At 40.4% G+C, this 16,738-nt stretch overlaps 1 protein-coding gene across 1 annotated transcript in view; it reads left to right on the top strand.

The window, feature by feature from the left end:
• DENND11 (DENN domain containing 11) overlaps window positions 1-16,738 on the top strand; it is a 39,512-nt gene that overhangs the window by 19,496 nt on the left and 3,278 nt on the right. The window contains exons 2-6 of the mRNA XM_060245682.1: window positions 836-935; window positions 2,482-2,640; window positions 3,807-3,960; window positions 5,058-5,196; window positions 13,906-14,037. Of these exons, the coding sequence (XP_060101665.1) occupies window positions 836-935; window positions 2,482-2,640; window positions 3,807-3,960; window positions 5,058-5,196; window positions 13,906-14,037 (684 nt within the window). The remainder of the gene's footprint in view (window positions 1-835; window positions 936-2,481; window positions 2,641-3,806; window positions 3,961-5,057; window positions 5,197-13,905; window positions 14,038-16,738) is intronic.

The following is a 16,738-nucleotide window of genomic DNA, read 5'->3' as shown; positions in this document are numbered from 1 at the left end:
TTCTCTCTTTGAATGAATGACATGTTTTTAAGGCAAGATTTTACTCATTCAAAATGTACAGCATATTTTTTTTAAATGTAAGACAATCTTCCACTGTTAAATAATAAGTCCTGTGCATGCTGTAGACATATACAACGTCTTGTTAAGAATATATTGTTTAAATGTGTGTTGATTTTGGCAATCATTCTTATGCTTATAAGAATGTTCTTTATGTTTGATGATAATACATTATTATTATCCAACGTATGCTGATAATTCCAGATATAATTCCAGTGATTCCAGATTGAGTCTAGAAAAAGCATTCAGGTTAGTCTTTAAGGTGTGCCTACATGTATATGTGGCCTGTTTGGTTAGGGGGGAAATGTAAGGCAGTAACTTTGGCAGGCATCTTTAGAAAGCTGTATTTGGTTGAGGGGGTTGTAGAACACACATGCTGTTTTCACAAGGTCTCAGGATCCATTTCTGGTTCCCAGTTAGCAGGTGTTGAAAGAGAATTCTCTGCCTGAGAACTTGCTGCTGTCTGTCAGCTCTCAGTTTGATTGACCAAGGCCAGCTCCACATATCCATATGCTTGTTCTAGCCATTCTAGCTAAGGAGAGAGAGACTTTAAAACAGATGGTCGTATCTCAGGTGAGCTGAGCTGGTTTTCCAGAAGGGCACAGTGCAATTGCTGCCCTACTGTGCATTATTTCATGTTGCTATGTTGCATTAAACCAACACATTTACATTTGTAAAACATGTATCCTGTTTTGCTGGTGGTTTTGATGTTTCTTCCAGTGTCTGCATTCACACTGTATGTTTCTCTCTCTCTCTTTCTCCCCCTCTGTACTTCCAGGTAACATGGTTGAATGGTGTTTGCCACAAGACATTGACTTGGAAGGCGTCGAGTTCAAGTCTATGGCCAGCGGGTCACATAAAATTCAGTCAGATTTCATGTGAGTGAGCAGTTCATTGACATACTATAGCTCAGCTTCATTGCACATTTCATTGTCCAGAAAGTGTAAGCTACCCATCATTGATTAAGTATAAGGGGCTATCATTATAGTAGATTAGCAAAATGTCCTGAGTTATTATGTGTGTGGGTAAGAAGGGCCTGTATATCGCAAGACAGTTTGGGAGTGCTCTGTGTCCAGAGGGAACTTATGCCTTCTGCATGACCCTGGTAGTAGCAGCCAGGCTTCCCAATGGCAGTAATGGTGGGTAAATAGCGGTAGAAAGTGCTCTCAAGTTGCAGCAAACTTATGGCAGCCCTATAGGATTTTCAAGGCAAGAGATATCCAGGGGTGGTTTGCCAGTGTCTGCCTCTGCATAGCATCCCTGGACTTCCTTGGTGGTCTCCCATTGGAGTAAAAACCAGCCTTGACCCTCCTTAGGTTTTGAGATCTGATGAGGTCAAGGAAGCTTGGTAGATAAGAGAAGGTAAAGGAGGACAGCTGTGATGGAGCTAAAGATGTTCTTTGTTCTTGGTGACTCCAGTGCTTATAGTGAGGAGCAGGTCTTATCTCCTCACTTGTTACATATATTACATTTCTTGGTTGTATTTGAAGTGAGATGGAATGATGGGATCTTCTGTGTAGAGCAGAGGTGGCCAAACTTGTTTAACATAAAAGCTACATAGAATAAATGTCAGACGTTTAATGGAAGGAAGGCAGGCAGGCAAATAGGTGGAGGAGGGAGGGAGAGGTGGAAAAAAAGCAACTTTAAATGCCTTCTTTAAGCCAGCCAACATGGTGGTGGGGGCTTCAAGAGCCACACAATATGTGGCTTGCGAGCCGTGGTTTGGCTGCCCCTCGTGTAGAGGAATGTTTCTCTCTTTATAAAAAAAAAGTTTGGCAGTTCAGGAGAGGGCCTATCTTCTGAGGAGCCCTATTTATGAAATAACCTTCTCAGCCGTATTTGTGTGGCATAATCCTGATTGGTTTTGAGGAGCCAAATTAAGAACATTTTATTTACTCATGACTGAGCCTAGTTGGTGCTGTTCTTCACTGCTGCTATTTTTATTCTTGCCTAACTGATTGCATATATATGTGGACAGAAATTCTTAGAATTTCTCTTCATAAGACATTTTTTTTAAAAAAAATTAGTTTCTACCAGTACAGACATATCACTTAATCCTTTTTAACTGTGAGGAAGGGATTGAGAGGCAACTTTTGGCATTCCATGAATGAATCACCTCATCTTAGCTAAGTGGGAAAGTTGTTGCCAACCATAGCAGTGGTTCCATCCCCCTCCCCCAGAAATAGTGGCTTCAGTTCCTAATAAATAGTAAAGGGAATGCACATTAAAGAAAAATGGTGGCAGAACTGCTGGCATAACCCATGTTGGATCAGGTCACATCCCACCATTTGCAGACCAATGTCTTAGCTGTTGCTAGAACACCCACTGTCTTTACATGGGCCTTTTTCCTCCTGTCCTGCTGTATCTGTACTTTTTAATTTTACCTCTTAACTTACTTGCATTTCATATGATCTTCCTTTCCAGTTACTTCCGGAAGGGCCTTTGCTTTGGCTTGGCCTGTTTTGCCAACATGCCTGTCGAAAGCGAGCTAGAAAGAGGTGCCCGCATGAAGTCTGTGGGGATTCTTTCTCCTTCGTACACCCTGTTATATAGATATATGCACTTTCTAGAGAACCAAGTCAGGTATGTTACTGGAAAAGGGGAAGACTTGGGAAGAAGGGTATTTATTTCTCTACTGTAAATGGTTGCAATACAATTTCCAGTCTGTTTGGAGGGAGCTCTATTGGTTTTTCTGGAAGTAAAATGAGTGTTGACCTTAATTAACTATGAGGTAACTTGGGAGCTCGTCTCCCAAGAATGGATGATTCCCTATTGCATACAGTGAAACATCCCAGTGGTATTTCTGTCAGGGATTGGATCCAGCTATTCAGGACATGTGAACCCTCCTACAATCCACTTTTGTGTGAAACCTCAGCCCATGCTTATTTTATTGTATTATTTATATTCAACTTTTCTCCCTGACCAGGTACTCAAAGTGGCTTTTCACATTGTTCCTCACTCTTCCTCATAATCCACACAACCATCACCTTGTGAGGGTAGCTTAGGCTGAAAGATTGTGATAGGGTCACGATTACTTGGTTGGCTTCCATGATTGAGTAAGGGATTCCTACTTGGTTGTCCCAGGTCCTAATCCTCTTTTCCAACCACTACACCACACCAACCCTCATGTCTCCCTACAGTTAATATGGGTGACCAGAATGATGTCATTGACATGGCTTAATTTCTGCTGTTGACATGACAGTGTCTATGGTAACAAGCTGTCTACTTCCCAGGGAACACTTCTGCAGCATCCATTTGGAAATGCATGTGGCTTTCAGTAATGGACATAAGTTAGCAAAAAGGGTCTCAGTTCCTAGATCCCACTTCTTACCCTTGATTCCCCATCTGAAAGAAAAGACGTGCTTAACCAGATTTCTCTGCATAGAGCCCCCTCTGGCTGAGGAACAGTAAGCAGAAAAACAGGTGCTGTGTTTGTCATATTCTTGGTAGCATCCTAGGGTGAAATTATCCTGCATTATGGACCTCTTATTGTGCATCTACCAAGAAAAATCTGTGTCAAAGATACCTTAGAAAATATTGCAAGAGTACCTGTGTCTTTGTGCTCTGTATCTTGCTGTAGGACAGGAATCACGTGACTAATAGAGAGGATGGAGGCAGGGCGAAGAGGAAGGTCTCCCAACTCCTGAGAAGAATTATTATTTGCTGTTGTTGCAGCCTGCTTGCTGAAGAGAAGACCCCTTCATGGATATGTTGTTAATGTGCCTTGTCTTTCTCTGCCTGTCTTCTAGACACCAGCTAGAGATGCCAGGACACTATTCTCACCTAGAAGCATTTTATGATGACAAGAAAGGGGTTCTCCCTGCTGGCAAGGACACCCCTTGTTCTCAGCAACCTGTCCACTGGCTGCCTTCCATTCACAGATACATGTACCCAGAGATGAAGGTAAGAATTAGATATAGAACACAGGGGGATTACTAGACTTTGCTGGACTGCACAGTGCCTTGGCGTTGCATGTCGGTCAACATGTGTGGAGTGGGCTTAGTTTTGGGCCTGAAATCTCTTGTATCCTGATGGTAGTGACTCCTTGTAAAATGCAGTTATGTACAGCCAGAAGCAAGGCAGGTGTCTCACAGAAAAATAGGTGCCCGTTCCAGCATGTTTAATTTGTTATGGTATTACATTGGCCCAGGAAATTCAGAGTGATCCAGGGACTAACCACGCTTAGCTAACTTCAGAGATGAAATTATATCAGGTGCTTTTAGACAGTTCACTAAAGGAAGCCAGGGGTGTGGGGCTGCACAACCCACACTGGTCCTTCACCAGTTCCTTTCAGCAGTATGGATCAGAAAGAGGCAAAGGCATCCTGTATGCCTGGCATTGTAGGGATTGAAAGCATATTATGTCTTTTTTTTGTCTCAGGAACTCTCATCAAGGAACATTTTATAAGCAGCCTGACCTATACACACAAATATCCAACAAAGATTGGTTATCGCCAAGCAAATGTATTTAATTGTAAAGTAAACCTAAGTAGGTAAATAATAAGGTGCGCACAATTGATAAAATAGGTAATATGTTCCTCTTCTGGAGTGCATAGTACATGCAAATTTTAGATTCTTTATTAGAGAAACTTCGTTCATTACAAAGAAGTCCCAGCTTATAGGGAGGGAGGTTGTCTCTTTTGAATTCCAGCAAGTAAAACTCCCTACCATAAAGTAATAAAACTGAAAGATACCAATAATGTATACACACTGCAAAATAAAATTCCAGCTCTCTTGTTTACTTCTCACCTGCATTGAATTTTTCAAGGCGTGTCAAAGAGCCACACAAGTTTCTTTTTGTCCATTAGCTATTTCCCTCACCAGGTAGAACCTACTGGCCTCAATCATCTCTAGTGCACTGTCCCCTCCCTTCTTGGAGGTGCTGTGTTTGGCACCAGAGTTGTATTCCCATGCCCCCTGCCCTCAGTCAGATCCATCTTGTTGCTGTCTTCTCACTAATCCCCGCTTCCCTTTTCTGTTTTTTTGCCCTTCTGGATGCAGATCACACATCCTGCAGGCTGTATGTCTCAGTTCATCAAGTTCTTTGGCGAACAGATCCTCACTCTCTGGAAGTTTGCTCTCCTGCGCAAACGAATTTTGATATTTTCGCCTCCTCCTGTTGGTGTAGTCTGCTATAGAGGTATGGAACAGGGGGACAGGGGTGGAGCCATGGAAGGGAGGGAGGGGAAATAATAATAAAATTATTAATGGTGTGGACAATAGAAGAGAGATTTTTTTTCCTCTTTCAAAATATTGACTTGGGTGTTAAACAAAGAAATGTATAGGTAGTTGTTGCATGGGCATATCCAGTTCACTTATATCATATCCTGGCCATATCTAGTTCACTCAGAATGTAATTTTCTGACCCTCAGTGGTCCTTCCAAATTTTATTCAAAGCGTCATAAACCTCTGTCCTCCAATTCCATTCACAAAGGAAAGAGAATTGCAGTGCTATACCACAGACCTAAGGAGATATGACATTTCAGTCATGTCCAAGCAGAACTTTCAGGTGAGTGCGGGCCAGCACACATTAGAGATTAATGGTATTATTTGAATCAATTTAATTGCTCCATTAAATATGATTATCTTTGCAATATGTGGGGGGAAAGGTGTCCTTAGATTATTTAGCTGTGTCTTGCAACAGCTGCAGTCTTAGAAGAGGCATTCCCATATGTATGAGCGAGTAGGGGAATGCCTCTTCTAAAATTGTGGCTACCACCCAATGTTTTTGTAAGTAAATTGGCAGAAGGACCTTTTAAATCAGTTTACAGGTCCCCTTCCTCCTGGCATCCCCTTTCTACAACTCCCAGTCAAGCTGACAGGAGAACATGGAGGCCATGAGGAAGATCAACCTTTACCTTCTACTGTCACAGCATAGAACCCAACCCATAATAAATACTCATTGGAATAAAAATTAATTTATTTACTTTCTTCATTTATAGTCTCATTGAGACACAAGTTGGATTGCAAATCACTTTTAAAGAAACTGCAATAAAAATAAAATGATACAATGAAGAATGCAGTAAAAATCACCTATTTGCATCTGTGTCGTCTGAAGTGCTCATTCTTTCTAGAGTGCATAGACAAAATATGCATCTGAGTGAAATCACTATATACAGTCCTATGTTGCCAAAAATGCATCTTGAGAGGTGCAGCCTTTGATTTCTGATGGCTGGGAATAAATAGCATCCATCCCACTCACCATTCTCTGCTCATCAATGTCCCTAGAGTGTTTGGATATTTTTTTTTTTGTGAACAAAAATTTTATTTTGCAATATATTGAAAAGTATTCTACTATCAAAATCTAAATATAGTTCATCAATATATTACACAATTTCTTACCCCTCCCACCCTCCAAATTGTGACCTCCGCGGGTATACAAAACAAAAACCTTTTAAAAGTAAAAATTCACATATATAAAATCTTAACTAAAAGTTATTATTCACTTAACTTTATCTTAACTCCAATATAACTACTATTCTTATTCTTTTACTCATACTTACTTCTTAATCCTCAATATTACAGATTTAACCAGATAACCATAATCTATTCTTTGCACTTTTAAAAATTCAATTATTACTTGTTAAACATTAAACATATATTTCATAGTCCTTAAACCATCACTAAAAATTATTCAAATCTTAATCTTATTTTATCTCACATAAATTTACTATATAAACTCAGCTACTTATATTTCGCCACTAAAACAGTACAGTAATCACAATCCTTTTTCTCTTTTAGAGTTCAGTTAATATTATCAAAAACCACTAAATGTCTCTTCACCTTCCATTGCATCTCCACATAATTTTGAAATTTATTCCAATCTTCTTTAAAGTTCTCCAAATTATATTTTTTTAAGATTCTAGTAAGTTTGTCCATTTCACTCCAGTTAAAAACCTTTAAGACCCAGTCCTACTTATCAGGTATTTTGTCTTGCTTCCACATTTGCGCATACAATGTTCTTGCAGCTGAAAGCAAATACCACAACAATGTCCTATCTTGCTTCGGGAAGCTTTCTATTTGTAATCCCACCAGAAAAACATCCGGTGCTCTCTTGACATTATAACCCAAGATTTTCGATATCTCTTGTTGAATCATAGACCAAAATTGTTTTGCCTTCTCACAAGTCCACCACATGTGGTAAAAAGAACCTTGCTGTTTTTTACACTTCCAACACCTATCCGAAACGTTATTGTTCATTTTTGCTAGTTTTTTAGGTGTCATGTACTATCTATACAGCATTTTAAAACAGTTCTCTTTTATGTTATAGCACGTTGATATTTTCATAGAGTTCTTCCATAGGTGTTCCCACATTTCCATTTGTATTTCTTTGTTAAAATTTATTGCCCACTTAATCATTTGAGGTTTTACCACCTCCTCTTCTGTAGACCATTTCAGTAATAGCTTATAGATCCTTGAAATCAGTTTTTCATTTTCACCCAACAGCACTTTCTCCATTTCTGTTTTTTCACGTCTTATACCTGTACTCCTGATATCTTTCTCTACCAAGCTTTTAATTTGTAAAAATTGAAACCAATCAAATTTATCTTTTAGCTCTTCCACCGACTTCATTTCTATTTTGCCTCCAGGAAATTTTAGCAGTTGCTCATAGGTAACCCATTTCTCTTCCTGTGAACTTTGAGACAGCTTTGACTTCAGTTGGCACTATCCAAAGTGGTTTCCTCTCATCACCATATTTACTATATTTTTTCCAGCTATTCAACAAAGTCCTCCTTATATAATGGTGTGAAAAAAACCCATCCAACTTTTCCTTCCCATAGTACATATACGCATGCCAACCAAAAACATTTCCATGGCCTTCTAATACCAATAGCTTTTTGTTAATCAAAGTCATCCAGTCCTTAATCCAAACCAAACAAACTACATCATGGTATCACAATAAATCAGGTACTTGAAAGCCTCCTCTTTCTTTTGCACCTGTCAGAATTTTCATCTTAATTCTTGGTTTTTTACCTGCCCAAATAAATTCTGAAATCTTTCTTTGCCAGAGATGGAAGTGTTTCTTATCTTTCACTATTGGAATAGTCTGAAAGAAAAACATAATTATTGGTTGAACATTCATTTTAATTACAGATATCCTCCCCAACATGGATAAGTTCAATTTATTCCACTTTAGCATATCCCCTTCAATTTTATGCCAGAGCTTTTCATAATTGTTCTTGTATAGATCAATGTTCTTCATCGTAATCTCCACTCCCAAATACTTTACTTTTGACACAACTTCACAACCAGTAGCATTTTGTAACTCTTTCTGTTTACATAATGACAAATTTTTACTAAGGATTTTAGAGTTTTCATTATTAATATAGAAGCCTACTAGCTCACCAAACTCTTTAATTTTTTTCAACAACAAAGGTGTTACTTGTAATGGATTTTAATTGATAAACATCACGTCATCGGCAAATACTCTATATTTGTTGGAAAAACCTTTCAACTTCAGACCCGCTATCTCATTATCTTCATCAATTTGAGTCAGTAAGACTTCTAGGGTCATTATAAACAACAGTGGAGATAGAGGGCAGCCTTGCCTTGTACCTTTGCTGATTATCATTTGTTCAGTCAAATCATTATTCACACAAAGTTTGGCTTGTTCTGTATAAATTGCTTTAATCATCCTTATAAAATCGGCTCCTAATTCCATTTTTTCCATCACTGCAAACATAAAATCCCAATTAAGATTATCAAAGGCTTTTTCTGCATCCGCAAAAAATAAAGCCACCTCTTTTTCTGGGTGTTTTTCATAGTACTCTACAATGTCTATTACTGTTCTAACATTATCTCTTATTTGCCTTCTGGGGAGAAATCCTGCTTGTTCCTGTTGAATAGAAATGTTCAAATGATGTTTGAGTCATTCTGCTAGAATTCTAGCAAATATTTTATAATCATTATTCAGTAGTGAAATTGGTCTATATTTTTAATATTTGTGGAATCTCTTTCCTCTTTCGGTATAAGTGAAATTACAGCTTCTTTCCATGTATTTGGTACCCTCCCCTCTTGCCTGATACAGTTCATCAATTTTTGAAGTTTGGGTACTAATACTTCTGTCAAAACTTTATAAAATTTTGCTGAAAAACTGTTAGGACCTGGAGCTTTACCTACTTTCATTGAACAAATTGCTGCTTCAATTTCCATTTTCTCAATTGAATCATTCAACATTTTTTCCATGCTTTCACTTAAAGGTTTCACTTTTAATCTTTGCAAATAGGCCTCAATTTTCTCTTTATTTACTTGTTGGCCTTTAAATAATTTGGCATAAAATTTGTAGAATTCCCTTTTAATTCCGGCTTGATCTAAAATTTCTTTACCATCTGAAATAATTTTGTTTATAAATTTCTTCTCTCTTTTCTTCTTTAATTGCCAAGCCAGATGCTTCCCCGGTTTGTTAGCGCCTTCACAAGACTTCTGCTGCAACCTTTTTAAGTTCCACTCCACTTCCTTATTCAATAGGTGTCTCAGTTGGTTCTGTAGAATTGTAATCTCTCGCAATATTTTTTTCTTCCCCGGTCTTTTCTTCAGGTCATTTTCTTTTCTGCCTATTTCTGTTTGTAAGTCCTTCATTTGTTTTTCTTTTGCTCTTTTATCTTTATTATTCAGTGAAATTAGTATTCCTCTCATAACAGCTTTGTATGCGTCCCATACGGTCTGAATTTTAACATCTTGATCTTCATTCACTTGGAAGAAAGCTTTTGTTTCTTTTTCCAGAGATTTCACTACTTCAACTTTTTGCAGCAAATCTTCATTTAGTCTCCATCTTCTACACTTTTTCACTCCTTCTGCTAACCACAGTAATGGATTGTGGTCTGCACCTATTTTTGGAAGAATCTCTTTTTTATTAGTAATAAGTCCCAGGTCCTTCGTAGACCATATCATATCAATTCTCGAGAAAGTGTCATGCCTTGCTGAGAAAAAAGTATAATCTCGTACTTTAGGATTGAAATCTCTCCAAATATCTTCCAAACTTTCTTGCTTTACTAATTCAACAAAAGACTTTGGCAACTTGCCATCTTTATTCTTTTTATTTCCAGATCTGTCCAAAGAGTTCTTAATAGTTCCATTAAAGCCTCCCATTAACATTACATGCTCATAAGTCATTTGGTCAAGTTGCTGCAAAATGTCTTTGAAAAAAGCATCTTTCGCCCCATTAGGGGCATATAGTCCCAGCAACAATGTCTTTTTCTCATTAATAAACACCTCCACCGCAATATATCTACCTTCATTGTCTCTAAAAACCAATTTCGGCTCCAGTTCTTTTTTAATATAAAAAACCACTCCCTTTTTTATCTTTTGCTAGTGAGAAAAATTCTTCTCCCAAAGCTTTGTTCCATAAAAAATTGTAATCCAATTGCTTAATATGTACTTCTTGTAGACAAATTATATTACATTTCTGCTTTTTAATCCAATGAAAAATTGCCTTTCTTTTTTGAGATGAGTTAAGTCCATTTACATTCCAAGAGATTAATTTGTAATCCATAATGGTTTTTACAATTATTCTGTACCCTCGAAATCTTTATTGTCCACCAAAAATTCATTCATGCCTTGGGTGTCCACTATTGTTTTTCTCAGTCTATTATACTCAAAGCTGAGACCTTCAGGTAAAATCCATCTATATCTTATGCCCTTCTCTGTTAGCTTGTCAGTCAGTTTCTTGAATTGTTTTCTGTCACTGATGACCTTTCTCGGCAATTCCTTCATGATTCTCACTCTGCTTTCCTCCACAACCACTGGGCTACTAAACTGCTTGGTTAAGATCCTTCCCACCACATCCTTTGTAGTAAATTTCACTACCACATCCCTGGGTAGCTTGCGCATTCTGGCAAATTCTGAGTTGACCCTATATATATAGTCACACATACGTTCCACCTCAACTGGGTCTTCTTCCAGAAATTCAGCCAAAATTGTAGCCATATACTTCTTCGAATCCTCTTGGTTAGCCTCTGGCACTCCCCTTAGACGAATCATATTCTCCATCAACTTACAGTCTTGCAATATTGCTTTATCCTGCAATTTCTTGATATTAGCATCTTGGTTTTTTATTTTAACTTCAATCTTTTAACTTTAGCAAAGTTTTTTTTTTGCTGTTGCTTGAGACTCTTTTTTAAGTTCCTCAATCTCCTTAAATTCTTTCTTTACTTCTTCAGCACTAGAGTTGATTTCTTTGGTTATTTCTTTAGTTAATTTCTTTTCACTGCCCGTTATTAATTCCTTCATTGCCTTTAATAATCTTGTTTCCATAGCGTCCAATTGTTCTTGGACTTGTTTAGTAGATATTTTCCCTTCTTCCACTGAGGCTGCTCTTAAACGTGTAACTCTGGATCCCAGCTTCTGATCAGACATTACTCTCTGCCCATTGCTTATAATGGGATCTTAGTTGGTCTCACCAATCCACAATCCAATGGTTGCATTCAATAGATTGAAGCCTGCCCTTTCCAGCAAAGCCAAAATCGCCATCCTAGGAGCCTCCTAGCTCCAGATATTAATTTTTAAAGTTCTTAAATTCCCCAAAATGGTGTCCGCGATGTTTTCAAGCCTCTGTTTTTAAAAGTTTTCCTTTTCCCCCTAGCGCTTAGTCTTTAATTCCAAATATATAGTCCAAACTGTTTCGCCATTTGAGGATGATTTGTGTTGGTTTTAAACATTTTTATAGTCCAAATCCAGTTTATTTTTAATAAAACTTTGGCCTTTCTATAATGGCCTCCAATGATTCTCTATGGTTCCTGGTTCTGGAATATACCCGGGTGTTTGGAGGTTCCTCTTCTTTCGCCACTTGCTTCCTGACTCTCTGGCAATGAAGTCCCGTTCTCTGTTATTGTAAATCTCACGACACTTGAAGGAGTCGTCACTTCCTGCTTCGTCATGAGAGTCTGCAGCTTTGTTATCGCTGGAAGATTTTTTCAAAGCCACAAAAATTCCAATCAGCAAGTATTTTTCTGCACTTTACTGCTTTCTCTTAGCTTCAAAAATTCCACCTTTACCCCCTTCCACTTCTCCTTAATTTCTTACTTTGACAAATAGTTCTGGATCTTAGCACTTTTCTTTAAACAGTCTTAATTTGCTCCCGGAGTGATAGATAAGAATCTTTTACCTTAGCGCCGTCTAATCTTGCTCATACCATCCAGTTTTCCTTCAGAAGTTATTATAGTCTATAGAAGGCTGGAACCTTGATGAGTTTAAGTCAATTCAATGACTCCAGAGATTCTTTGTAGACGATGGGATGCAATCTCTCATCGGGGGTTCTTCAAAGCCAGAAAAAAACCCCTCCTGGGGTCTCTTGTCAGCCAAAGTCTCTCCCCTCGAGATAACAAGCATGTCCTAGACAAGTTCCTTTACTGGAAACAGGTAGACAGCAGCCATTAAAATGCCTTTTATGTCCAAAACAAAGAACTCGTACTGCCCCTCTGTGAGAGACAGGTCAGCTCACCATGTTCCAACCCCGGAAGCCCCGAGTGTTTGGATATTTTCAAAGAGATAAAGAGGACCAAGGTGGATCAAGTCCAAGCCAATTCACTGATCTGAGGCCATCATGTCTATTAAAGCACTTCTGGTAGTGTGCTACTGCCCTCCAGAAGATTTGCTTAGCAGTGCAATATTCTGAGGAGTATACGTCTTTGTGGAAGGAAATCCCTTCAGTTTTTCAATCATCATAAAACATCTTTGATGGAATATGTTTTATTGAATTGATATTCTGATGACTGTCTCATCAATTGTTTTATGTACAAGAACGTTCTGCTGCTTTTCAAAGAAACCAGTTGGTAGGGTTTGTAGAATCTTTTGGGCTCAAATGCCGTGTTCTACTGGAGAAAGTTTTTCTTCCAGAAGTTTTTCTTTTCTGGAAGAAAAAACTTTCTCCAGTAGAACACAGCACTTGAGCCCAAAAGATTCTACAAACCCTAATGATGTTACCAGCCGTGAAAACCTGAAATCTTTGAAAACCAGTTGCTCTTTCCTTAAAAGTCCATTTCATCCCAAGAGTTGGAGGCTAATACAACATATGGCTTGGGATGGAGGGGCTTCAGAGCTGAGGAAAACCTACTAACCTACTCTGTCCAGAGCTCTCTTAGTAGCCTCCCCAGGTATGTCAGTGATGGGATTGGCTTGTGTTGGGTAGGTTTAGTGTTGTTTCTCTTAGCTTTGGAGTCACAGGCACAGGGTAGAAGCAGGTGCCAGTTTACCCCACCACCCTGTAGCCTCACTGCATTTTATAAGCCGGAAAGGGCTGACTGCACACTGCTTGCAAAGCAAAAGTCTTCTGACCCAGTTTTAGAGGATAGCTTCATTGGTCTGCAGTAGAACAGCTAGATTCAAGTCCAGTAGCACAAGAATCCACAACACTCAAGAAGCCAGTGTGTGTGGGGGGGCATTGTGATCTTCCAGGTAATTGGATTGCAGACCTCAAGAGTGGCAGGCCTCAGACAGAGAAGCTTCAAGGGGAGATTACAATGTGAGATTGCTGAACTTTAATTCATTCAAAAGGTCAGGATTCTTCTCTTACTACAGATGCTTATTTTCTTCCCCAAGCATTTCCTCTCTGCTCCAGTCAAGCTAATTACTGTGCACTGTACCTTTGCATCCGAGTTTTTTCTTTGCGACACCCCTCCCACCTTTCTGACTGGGATATAGTGACTCAGAAATTTCCTTTCCAACTCATATCTGACAAAGAGAGCTTTGGCCCTCAAAAGCTTTTTAACAAAAGTTCTTGTTGGTTTCTAAAATGCTACAGGATTCAAGTCTAGCTGCTCTTCAGGCCCAGGTTCTCAGCAGTCCTGGGATTTTCGAGAGAGACAAGAATGTCCTTATGTACCTTTCTCATTTCTTTTGCCCTTGTCTGCAGTTTATTGCTGCTGCTGCCTTGCCAACGTCTCCTTGCCAGGCATTGGTGGGACTGTCCCAGAGTCCAAGCCTTTCTTCTATGTCAACGTGGCGGATATTGAAATGCTAGAGACAGAAGTGTCATACGTGGCCTGTAAGTAGAAGAAATTTGATGTGTGTTTGCTTGCTTTGGGATCCCTGGCATTCCTCAGCTCTGCTGTTGCAAATGTTTGGCTAGAAGTCGTCTGCTGCTCACAGACTCCATGCTAACAAATTCCAGAGGGGCAGCTGTGTTAGCTCACAGCAGCCCTGACAAACAAGCAACCCTGTGGCATCTTACAGGCTTAGATAGTAACGAAGACTACAATTTGCCCTGACCTAGCAATAAGTGCCCTTGCACACAGCATGAGTAAAAAAGCACTGGAGGACCTTGTAAATCTGTTAGGCCGTTTTCGCACTAGCGTTTGCTCTGGCGTAGCACCCCATTTACCTCCGGATCTTCTCCTGGATTTCGCACATGTTGCTCCGGCGCTGCGGTTTGCTCCGGCGCTTCAGGGGTTTCACGCCGGAGTATGTTTTTCAGCATGCTGCCGGAGTTTTTGAAAACCTCCGGATCCACTCCGCGGAGTTTGCTGTGCAAAATCCATCCACGCCGGCTCGACTGCTGTGTGGGCGGCACCCTCTCCCTTTCCGTCCTCCCACCCCATCCACCCCCTTGGCCAATCATCAGCATTTTGCGGCGCTTCCCCAAAGTGCCGGCACGGCCATTTTTTTTTTTAAACTTCACAGTTTTGCGTAATAGCGATATTTCGAAATTAACAAATAGAAAAAAAAAAAAACACCCTCCTGGAATAGCCTCAATTGCCACTTCAATTGGTTTCGTTAGAATTTTTTATTATTATTATTGACTTTAGTTGCGTTATTTCGCTGTTGCGTTATCTCGATAATGCGAAAACGACCATTGTTGGGGGGGGGAATCTAGTGCCGGTGCAGGCCAAAGCGTTCATGTGTGTGTGTTTTAAAAAGGGAATGCCTCCCTCAGCTGTGCCACCAGGATTTCTGGACCTGCACAAAATTGCCATGTATAAAATGGGAAGTTGGAGTCCTGCATTCTTCTCCCTGCCTACATTCCGCTCGGTTAGAAAATAGACGCGAGCTCGCTCTTCACACGCGCCACAGAAGGGGAAGGAGATAATGGGGCGGGGGGGGGGAGCTCTGGCAGCAGGAATCAGTCAGGTCCCCGTTGCAAGCGCCAGCTGGGGAGGGGAAAGAGAGTGGAGGAAATTTGGGGGGGGGAATCTAGTGCTTCAGAATTTGGGGGGGGAATCTAGTGCTAGGATTCTCCACTGTGAATGCTTCTGTTAATACATAAAGGGCTGTGGAGGATTCTACAGCTGCAGCCAATCCATAAGCAGCAGCAGCAGCACACGTGATGCGGTTTGTCCACGAAAGGAAGGGGAGGGAACAGCTCAATGTTACGTTAGTACGTTAGTACGTCATTACGCAACCAGACTTGCGCTTAAAAAAAAAATGATTGACAGGGCATCGAACTCAAGTCGATGCCAGTGGGAAAACGATTTGAGCCGGGGCTTCAGGGAAGGCGACTCCGCAAAGAGTCACTAGTGGGAAAACGAGAAAAATGATCCGGTCATAATTGCGCCGCGGAATAAGGGGAGCAAACGCTAAGTGCGAAAACGACCATAGTCTTTAAGGTGCTCCAAAACTCTTATGTGGAATGTTAAGAAATTGTAAGCCCAGTTAGCAACAGGAAATGGCAAAACTTTTTCTTTTGTTGTGTATTTTCAGCCTGAGGGGCAGGGTGAAGCATGTTTGAATGCTTAAAAAAGTTCTCCGTCATGCAGAAAAACAGCCTATCTTAGAGAAGACTGCATTGTTGGTAGTATGCATGATGCTGTTTTTATTGCATTATGCTTTTTTTCTTCCATTGTTTTATTATTCTGTAACTCACCTTGAGTCGCAGTGAGAAAGGCAGTCTATAAATGAAGAAGACAGATTCTTCCTGACGTATTAGTTTTCTGCCAGCAGGGAGTAAACTGAATGCTAGTTGGGTAGGAGACAGTGGTAGTGGAAGAAAAGAAACCTGGAGGGCAGGCCAGTGGTTTCAACAGTGAATTTCCTCTTGAGGAATGTCAGGGGTTGTATTTCATTGCACAATGCAAACAGCCTTACTTTTGGATGAGGCTTCAGGTGTACCCAGGGCTTTTTTTTTTTTTTAGCAGGAACTCCTTTGCATATTAGGCCACACACCCCTGATGTAGCCAATCCTCCAAGAGCTTACAGGGCTCCTAGTAGAGGGCCTACTGTAAGCTCCAGGAGGATTGGCTACATCAAAGGAGTGTGGCCTAATATGCAAAGGAGTTTGTGCTTCAAAAAAAGCCCTGGGTTTATTTATCTGTGTGAAAACTTAAAAGATAGGGCCACCCCAGTTCTGACTATAGTCCTGTGCTAACCCTGTAGCCAGGATTTCTGATGTCAGGGGCATGAGCAAAAGTTGGGGGGCACTTAGTGGTCCCCTCCTCCCTGTGGAAGGCGCAGTTGCTCCTGCTGCCCCCGCACATTTTAAACAGCCCTCCTTCCCCTCCTCTGCTGCCCCCTCCTCTTCCTGAGGGGCCACGGAGGCAAAAGTTAAGAGGGTGGGGGGCTAACGTCGCCACTGCTCCACCCTTCCCTCTCCCTTCCATGTGATTTAAATTGTGCAGGAGGGCTCCCAGGAGCAGCCACTGCCCTTCCTGCACTATTGAAAGACCCTTCAATCAGCTGATTGGTGGGGCCTTTAAATTGTGCAGGAGGCCAGTGGCTGCTCATGCCGTCCGTCCCATGCAGTTTCAGTCATG

The sequence above is a fragment of the Heteronotia binoei genome, chromosome 8, assembly GCF_032191835.1.
Source record: "Heteronotia binoei isolate CCM8104 ecotype False Entrance Well chromosome 8, APGP_CSIRO_Hbin_v1, whole genome shotgun sequence".
NCBI classification, from domain to species: Eukaryota; Metazoa; Chordata; class Lepidosauria; order Squamata; family Gekkonidae; genus Heteronotia; species Heteronotia binoei.
The sequence above is the reverse complement of the archived record's forward strand: the minus strand, read 5'-3'. Positions and strand labels throughout refer to the sequence as shown.